General features: G+C 32.5%; 1 protein-coding gene across 1 annotated transcript; it reads left to right on the top strand.

Annotated features, from left to right (window-relative positions):
* Nucleotides 1-5,203: 5,203 nt before the first annotated feature.
* On the top strand, nucleotides 5,204-8,613 carry LOC117914120 (putative calcium-transporting ATPase 13, plasma membrane-type). Its single transcript, XM_034829320.1, has one exon. It carries the CDS (start codon nucleotides 5,423-5,425, stop codon nucleotides 8,459-8,461), a length of 3,039 nt encoding a protein of 1,012 aa, XP_034685211.1. The 5' UTR covers nucleotides 5,204-5,422; the 3' UTR covers nucleotides 8,462-8,613.
* The last annotated feature ends 1,497 nt before the right edge of the window (nucleotides 8,614-10,110 follow it).

Genomic DNA, 10,110 nt, shown 5'->3' with positions numbered 1-10,110 from the left:
TCACCTCCAAGTTGCTCAAGTTCTCAAAGCTACACGGCTTTATTACCTCATGTAATGCACCATCTCTCTCTTCCTCCAGGGGGCCAGGGTTGCCCCATCAATTCTGCTGATCTTTTTACATCAACGGCCGGCTCACTCTTCATTTCATCATATTTTAAGAACAGCATCGACTTTCAATTTTTTAACCTTTTCTTTAATTGGTCATTGTTAATCTTCCTATTACTAAGAAGGAATATGCGAAGAGGATCCCAACATCAATTTTAATATATTTTTTCATGATAATATTAGTTGTGGGCATGGATGAAAATTTCGATGAAATTTTATTGAAGTATCGCGATTAGTTGTGGTCATGGATGAAAATTTCCACAAATTTCGAAGAAATTTTGTCCAACGTTTCGGTAGTCATGAAAAGGGGATCAAAATTTTGGAGGATATGAATATAAAATAAATAAATAAATATGTTTCATCGAAATTTCAGTATTTACCCATTAATCAATGAGGTTGAAAAACATTTTTTAAATTGTTGTCAGCTCCAATCAAACACGATCAAAGCTCACCTTATTTTCTGCCTCCAACGAGGGTCAGACAGTTAAACGCGGTCAAAACTCACCTTATTTTCTGTGAAGTTGAGGGAGTCCAACTCACCTTATTTTAAGTGGTGTAATATATATTAACTTTTAAAATATCTTAATATATTTACATTAAAAGTTATCCTATAAACAAAATAGTAAAAGATAATTATTTTATAATCAAATAAAATTTTTTATTTAATTACTTACCAAAAATATAAAAATTGTCATGATCATTTTTTTCATAGTATTTTTAATATTATTAATATATTAATTAAATATCAAATTTTTTTACATATATCATCATTTATTAATACAATTAAATTAAATGTATCATAATTTTAATATTAAATATATTTTAAAATTAGATATATTACAATAATATATTATAATATTATTATTGGATAATATTTGATGTAATTTAATAATGAATTTACATGAATTTATTTATTTTTTTACCCGCGCATACAATATTATTATCAAATATGATAAATTATATTATATATTTATCAAATTATTCAACAAAACAATTTTAAAATATTTATTATACTTTTAATTACATGTTTTTCTTATATTTCCATGAGTTCCATGAATTTTGATGAATTTTAGACTTATCGAATTTTTTTTTCAAAATATCCGTCGATATTCAGATATATTCAATATCGGTAAAATCGAAGTACTGATATATTCGTAATTACCGATATTTTTATCACTGGTTGTGGGTAAATGGTGTTTCATAAAATTTAATACTTATTACTTAATAACTTAAGTTGATATTAAGTTCAATTATTCTTGTTAATTTAAAACTTATTACTTATTTTTTATTTTTAAGTATTAAAATTGTTTGAAAATTTTAATTTAAAATTTATTTTAAGTTATTGTATTGACACATTTACCTTATTAGTTGTAATTAAAGTTTATTATTAAAAAATTTAACGAATATTTATTTTCATTAATCTTAAGTAATAAATTTATTTATTAAACATTCATATTTAAAAGTATTGCATATTAATAAGATAGCTTAAAATAATTCCTAGAAAAAATTAGTCATGAATTTAAAGTCATGGTTATTAAATATATTTTTATTAGATGTAGGTAAATTAAACAAAACAATATATATATATATATATATTTGACTTAATACTTAGAGTTATTTTTTAATTTTAAATTATAATTTTAAATTATTTTATCAAACATATTTAATCTACTTAATAACTTAAATTAAGTTATTAAATAGTTTTAAATCATAAAATTGATTTAACAAACACGGTGTAACTGTAACAGTATAAGAAGGGGCAGTTTTGGTGGTGGTGTTTTGACTTCAAAACTGCATATAGACCCTTTTTCCTCTGTCCACATTTCTTTTTCAAGAATTGATATTATCAATTATGCTCCCAACACTATAGGTTTTTTTTTTTTTTTTTGTTGTTGTAACGAACCAAGGACCAACCCCACGCCCGGGCTAGAACTTCGTAGGGTGTAGCTACAAAAGTGGTTGGACCAAGGACCAAGTAGGAAAAGACTTGATTTCCCAAGGTCAGGCCGAGACCAGGGGTCCAAGGCTGCAATTCGTTATCAGAGGGTGGATGTTGGTTAGGTCTTTGGGGGGGGGGGTGGTTAATTCAAATGCTCAAAATCGATCCAAATGAATCTAAACCAATTGGTTGGATTTGATAAAAAAAACGAAACAATGACGTCGTTTTGGTTATCAGTTTTTCTAAAAAAAATCCTCACATGAATCAGACTGGATTGAACCTACCTAATCCTCACATGACATCGGTTCAACTTTTACAACATATGAAACGATTACGTCTTTAGTTAAACTTTTGCCTACGAACCCGCTATGTCGATTCAGTTGAATTTTGCCCTGCATTTTCTAGATTCATGGGAATTGACTCGATTGCCCATTGGGTGTGTATCACATCTTCCAATATCAGACTCTGGGGTTTGCTGGGTTTCTTCTGGAAGTTGTTTTTGACCAAGCAAAGTCATCATATAAACCAGAAATGATGAAACCAGCGGGACATCCCGAGAGACTACTCAGCAAATTGATCCCTAGGGCAGAGCAAAGCTATTTAGCCAACTTTGTTAGTGGTAGTGGGATTTGATCCCACCGCCTCAAACTTTTAGGTTATCTTTGGTTTCGAAAAAAATATTAAGAAAAGAAAAAAAAAATATAAAGAAAAATATTTTTTTTTATATTTGGTTGTGATATGAAAAATAAAAAAAATAAAAATATATAATTAAAACTAATTAAAAACTTATATATTTTTAAATTATTTAATCCTAATATTCATGAATTAAAATAAATAAAATAAGTTTAAAATAACAGAAAAAAATAATTTATCGACTTTTAATTTATTTTTTTATTTTTCTTCTTTTTTTATTTCCTTCTATTTTTTATTTATATTTTCTTTCTTTTATATTTTCCTTCAAATTTTTTGGGTACCAAACATAGCCTCAAGAAACTAGCTACTTAAATAATTTGATGGCATCATATTTGATATAGTCTCATATATTCTTCCTTCAACCTCTTTCCAAGCTCCGCCCCGGATGAGATACTCTTTCTATTTCACAATTGCAATAGCATGGTTCCTTGCAACATGCTAGTGCATAATATTCAAGATTAAATGATAAGAATAAATACATGATTACCATGTGCTTGATTCCCTTGTATTGCTTTTGATATATATTCTCCGTGCAAGTAGGGAAGTCATTCCGGCTCTTTCCTAAATCCCATTCATTGATAGCAAAGTTTCCTAAAAGATTTCGTCATTTGTGTGAATGTTAATCCAACTAAAACCATTGGATTCCCGTCCTTAACATTACGTTATTTATTGATTCAGAAGTTTCTCAGATATTATAAAAAAATTTTGAGAGGAAAAAAAAAAAGCTATTAGAATTAGGTTGCAGACTTGCCATCCCGGTCTTTGGGTTGGTGTGGAAAAAGTTTGAATGATCGGAATTGAACTTTGTTTTTCTTAGGTTTTTCATTGTGTTAAACTAATGAGTTTATCGTTTTCTTTTAATTGTTAAGATATCGTTGACAGTTGAAATTTGCGTTTATGAATAATTATTTATATTAATCGTAATTAAGAATTTATTTTATAACTTTAGGTGTCATTTATTGTTTTTAATTTTTAAAAACCAAAATTACTAATAACTATTATATAAAAATGTAAGATTTTTTATGAACTTACATAAAAATAATAATAATTTTTACAAATCTTTTAATAAAATTGAGGTAGTACCTCAAATTTCAAAAGTTTAAAAGTGATTTTATAAAATAAATCCATACTTTTCATATAGGAATTCGTGTACGATATATTAACAATTAAAAACAAAAGAAATAGAAAAAGCATTTCACTTTCTATCAATATTTTATTTCATAATATGACTTATGTTTTATAGATATTAAAATAATTATTTTATTTGATAAGCTGAGAATGATCCACGAAAGTGGTGTGGTTTAGGAATTCTCAACTCTATTTTAGATTAAACTTGACGTGAATAAGAAATATTGGTGACAATTTAGACAAAAATCAACTTCAAAACTCATCTAAATTGCACCCTTAAATGACAATCTTTTTTGCCCGTCAAACACTCTTCTTACATGAATAAAGGAAACATCAAAAGTCGATCTTTAAATAAGAAGAATATTGGCAAATAAGGAAGAATTTTCAATGCGGGAATCCTTACAAGTTTAAACAAAGAAATTTGCCTAATATTTCTCCAAAGGAAGGATCACTAATGTAAGGTGAAATTGGGAAAAGCATAATGTCCAACACTACGCATTGTCCATTACGGTGTATGGCAGTCACTAACACAAAAACTATCTACATTAAAAGACTTTAGGGTTTAAGGAATTTAACATTTTCAACCAACACAACTACATGGAGTACATGTTACTCTTGCTTTGATCAAGATTATGAAAACTTCAATATAAGTATTCAAGCATTTGGATTATTTTTTAAAACAATAATTAAAAAAACAAGTAAAAATAATTAAAATACATTTTCAAAAAACATTATGTCATGTTCTGTTTTCTATTTCTTAGAGGTTTTCCTGTTTTTGTACCAACAACGATTATAAAATAATACAGTTCACCAATGATAAAAAATTCCCTGGTAGGCAAGAAGCTTAGCTTGTCTCCTTTCTTTCTTTTTTTTCTCTCTTTATTATTATTAAAGAAAATTCCTTATAGACTAAGTTTCTCATCCTTTCAACCTTGGACTATTCTCCCATGCGCGACAACGGAGCAGTTGTCATTGACAAAGCTCAGCATCTGCAGGCTATAGTGGTCGGCAATGCAGAAGAGCAGAGAACAAACACCCACATACTCCAGTAAAGCGGCCAATTCCTCATGCTCTGTTCATCAGTTCATAGCAATTTCTCTCATTTATTATAATCGGATTAAATTTCTTGATCAGTAACATCTCCTTTACACCATTTCATATTCGATTCCTTAGCATTTATATTAAGTTTCATCGCCTTAGATGAGACTGAACCAGCACTACCCGCATACTGCTCTGTAAATTGAAAGGTTCCAACCATGTAATTGCAAAGTTTATTCCTGTAAAGGAGTCAATGAATTGGTTTCCAAGTTTCAGATTACCAGTCTTCAGGGATAAGACTGACGCGTATCACACCCACCTTATAAGACGTGGTAACTTGCACTTCTATACTCACCTGCCTTTTCCAGTTTCATGTGTTTTGTCTCAGAGATTTTCTCCTTGTAAGGCGCTATAGTTCTCATTTCCTTCCTTCTCTGTTCTTCAATTTGCATTTTTGTCAAATTGTTAGTCTTTGTTCCGCCGCATCATTGTTACATACCCTTTTGCCTGCCACAAAGCATGTCCAATATTTTGCATGTTAACTTAAATTGCATAGAGTCCATACTCGATGTGCCAACCACCCTTAGCAAACCCAACAAGCGATGGCACTTAGCCTTTGCTACTATCTATTGTGCCAGGGTTTTACATTCTCTTCTCAATGAGAAGAAGAATAGAAGCAAACTTCCAGTTGCTACTCCTTCCTTTGTTGTCCTCAATGTTAAGCCCAATGCCTTCTCAAGCATTGATCAGACAACTCTCACTGAAATTGTGAAGGAGAAAAACTTAAAACTGCTTCTTGAATCTGGAGGAGTTGAAGGCGTGGCTGATGCTCTAGAAACAGATATCAAAAATGGCATCAGTGGTGCTGTTGACGATGTTGCTCTCAGACAGGAAGCTTTCGGTTCAAACACATACAAGAGGCCGCCTACTAAAAGCTTATTCCACTTCGTGGTGGAAGCTTTTAAGGATCTTACCATTCTCATACTTCTATTTTGTGCCGCGCTGTCTCTCGGTTTTGGAATTAAAGAGCATGGGCTGAAGGAAGGGTGGTACGATGGTGGAAGCATATTTGTAGCTGTCATTCTAGTCATTTCTGTATCTGCTGTGAGTAACTTCAGGCAAAACAGACAGTTCGAAAAGTTGTCTAAAGTCAGCAACAATATCAAAATTGATGTTTTCAGAAATGGGCGCCGTCAGCAGATCTCTATATTTGAAATAGTCGTTGGAGATGTTGTTAGCTTAAAAATCGGTGACCAAGTTCCTGCCGATGGGTTGTTCTTGGATGGGCATTCACTACAAGTGGATGAATCCAGCATGACCGGGGAGAGTGACCATGTTGAAGTTAATAGCAGCCATAATCCATATTTGTTTTCTGGAACCAAAGTGGCTGATGGATATGCTCAAATGCTTGTGACATCTGTTGGTATGAACACAACATGGGGCCAGATGATGAGCACAATCAGCCGCGACACTAATGAACAAACACCATTACAAGCCAGGCTCAACAAACTTACCTCATCAATAGGTAAGGCTGGTTTGGCAGTTGCTTTTCTAGTTCTTGTAGTGTTGTTGGTTCGCTATTTCACTGGGAATACAGAAGATGAGAATGGAAATCAGGAGTTCAATGGCAGCAAAACAAAGGCTGATGATATAGTGAATGCTGTGGTCGAAATCATTGCTACTGCAGTTACCATTGTGGTTGTTGCAATTCCAGAAGGCCTGCCATTGGCTGTCACGCTCACTCTTGCTTATTCAATGAAGAGAATGATGGCTGACCAGGCTATGGTTCGAAAGCTCTCTGCCTGTGAGACCATGGGCTCTGCCACCACAATTTGTACTGACAAAACAGGTACTCTCACTATGAACCAGATGAAGGTGACAAAGATTTGGCTTGGCCAAGAACCTATTGAAGTTTCCTCTTCAATTTCAGCAAATCTTCTTAACCTTATCCAACAAGGAGTTGCTTTGAACACAACTGGTAGCGTTTACAGGGCTACCTCAGGATCTTATAAATTCGAGTTCTTTGGTAGTCCAACTGAAAAAGCAATTCTTTCATGGGCTGTACTGGAACTTGATATGGACATGGAGATACTGAAGCAGAATTGTACCATTCTCCATGTTGAAGCCTTCAATTCGGAGAAGAAAAGAAGTGGGGTTTCAATAAGGAGTAAGGCTGATAACAAAATCCACGTGCACTGGAAGGGAGCTGCAGAGATGATACTAGCAATGTGTTCGAGTTATTATGATGCTTCTGGAAGCATGAAAGATCTGGATGATTGTGAACGAAAGACATTTGAGCAAATAATTCAAGGTATGGCTGCTAGCAGCCTCCGCTGCATTGCTTTTGCACATAAACAGATTCTAGAGGAAGAACATGAAATTAGAGAAGACACCCAAAAGCTAAAAGAAGATGGCTTGGCCCTTGTAGGACTGGTAGGGATTAAGGACCCATGTAGACCAGGGGTGAGAAAAGCTGTGGAAGATTGCCAATATGCGGGAGTGAATGTCAAAATGATCACTGGTGATAATGTTTTCACTGCAAGAGCCATAGCCACTGAATGTGGAATACTAAGACCTGATCAAGGCATAAACAATGAAGCAGTGGTAGAAGGTGAGGTATTTCGGAATTACACCCCAGAAGAGAGAATGGAGAAAGTTGATAAAATTCGTGTGATGGCTAGATCCTCTCCCTTTGATAAACTTCTCATGGTACAGTGCTTGAAACAGAAAGGTCATGTGGTTGCAGTCACAGGTGATGGCACAAATGATGCACCGGCATTAAAAGAAGCCGACATAGGACTTTCTATGGGGATACAGGGCACTGAAGTGGCCAAAGAGAGCTCAGATATCATCATCTTGGATGATAATTTTGCTTCTGTAGCAACAGTTTTGAGGTGGGGAAGGTGTGTTTATAACAACATTCAGAAATTCATCCAGTTCCAGCTTACAGTGAATGTTGCAGCTCTTGTAATCAACTTTGTAGCAGCAGTTTCAGCTGGCGAGGTCCCCTTAACAGCAGTGCAATTATTGTGGGTAAACTTGATCATGGATACACTAGGTGCACTTGCTCTCGCCACAGAGCAACCCACCAAGGAGCTCATGGATAGACCACCTGTGGGTCGGACGGGGCCACTTATCACCAACATCATGTGGAGGAATTTACTAGCCCAAGCATTGTATCAGATAGCTGTCCTCTTGACCTTACAATTCAAAGGAGAATCAATCTTTGGTGTGAACGAGAAGGTAAAGGACACCTTGATATTCAATACTTTCGTACTGTGCCAGGTCTTCAATGAATTCAATGCAAGGAGGCTGGAGAAAAAGAATGTGTTTGAAGGGATACATAAAAACAAGTTGTTTTTGGGGATCATTGGGATAACCATTATCCTTCAAGTGGTTATGGTGGAATTTTTGAAGAAATTTGCAGATACGGAGAGGTTGAATTGGGGACAATGGGGTGCCTGCCTTGGAATTGCAGCAGTATCTTGGCCACTTGGTTGGGTTGTCAAGTGCATACCTGTCTCAAATAAACCATTTCTCAGCTATCTAAGGTGGTAGGAATATCACTCTTAAGGATCTCGATTATCATTCTGTTGTTGTCTGCACAAGGATTTAGTCATATATCACATTTGTTAATTTTCCCGTAGTGAAGCTTAATATCTATGTAGGTAGTGTCAACATCAATAAAATTTTATGACTCTTGTTTTTCTTCCTTTTAATTATGGAGTGCAGTTTTCACAAAGTTCTGAGTTTCATGAGATTGATTAATATAACTTCTTGTGTATGGCAAGGGAGAAGTGATTGCCAAACATGAACAGACACTGGAAAAATTAAACAATTGAAACCTGGGTTTGAACTCTGGAACCTTTTAGAACAATGTGACCAACCCAATGCTGATATTGAGAGAAGGAGCACAACTATTTAGCCATTATAGCAGATTATCAACCCTGACAAAACAGAGCTAACATGTCTCTAGCATAAGCAGTCCAAATGTTAATATGTAACTACGACAAACACCTACAGTTCTATCACAAATAACATCATAACAGCTTCAAGTATATATAACGAATCAGATCCATCAACTAATGATCAAAGAAATCTTGAAGACGACAGTGCAGAGAATCTACAGACCTGTAAAAATTTTGATGGGTTTCAAAGCAGAGGCTTTCATAACTTCCAAGAAAGCTCTGTTTTTCCTTTGGTAAGGGATCTAGTTGATTCAGGGGGAAAAGCTTCGATAGAGCAAGAAGATCAACCCTCGTTAATGAGAAATTGATCCATCGTCAATCCGGGTAATGGGTATTGCAGCTTCTCGTCATTTGATCCGGTGTTAGAGACAAGACTGGATGGAATTGGCGTGAATCTCAACTCAACATTCCTTCTATCTATAGTAAAAAATTTTAATGGGATTTTTTTTTCACTTCAATTTTTTATATCCCTAGGCATGACATTATTTATACAATAAGATTTTATTAAAAAATCATTTATTTTTACTTTTTTTCTAATTGCAAAATTATTAATTTTTTTAATAAGATTATTACACTACACTTTTGGCTAATACTATAAATATTTTTATTATTAGTCTTGTGTTTCATTATTTCTACATGGTTACAATTTTATTTATTTATTTTTGAAACCTTTTAAATTATGTTTGGTATCGAATGGGAGTAGGAATGAGTATCTCATTCCAATTTTCATCTATTCTCATTTTTTGATAATTCAAGTGAAGATGGGAATGAAATTAAAAATAATTTCAAATGAAATGAAATTCAATTTATAAGTAGGATTTCAATTCATCTTGAGGTATTTTGATTCATAATGAAATTTATTTTTAAAAATATTTTTTTTAAATATTAAAAAATAAAAATAAAATTTGGATAAAATTATTTTTAAAAATACTTTTTATTTAGATTTTATAAATAAAAAAAATTGTTAGTTCCATTTACATAATATAAACTGATTTTAATTCAAGTCTTATTAAAAATAAAAATAATTTTATAATATAAATAAATTAAAAAATAGCTTTTAATAAAATATAATAATTAATATTATAATAAAATCATAAATTATATTTTTAAAAATATTATAAAAATAAGGATGTTAATATCTTATTAAAGCATAATTGATTTATTTTTAAAAAAATAAATAATAATAATATAAAATTAATAATTGTTAATACTATTTTATTTTAAATGAATTTAAAAGCA

This window comes from Vitis riparia, chromosome 5 (genome assembly GCF_004353265.1).
Source record: "Vitis riparia cultivar Riparia Gloire de Montpellier isolate 1030 chromosome 5, EGFV_Vit.rip_1.0, whole genome shotgun sequence".
Lineage (NCBI taxonomy): Eukaryota > Viridiplantae > Streptophyta > Magnoliopsida > Vitales > Vitaceae > Vitis > Vitis riparia.
This window is presented reverse-complemented; position numbering and strand designations above follow the sequence as displayed.

Bases quoted from the DNA above. Each gene is read 5' to 3' on its own strand.
- LOC117914120 (XM_034829320.1), top strand. From the start codon at position 5,423: ATGTCCAATATTTTGCATGTTAACTTAAATTGCATAGAGTCCATACTC.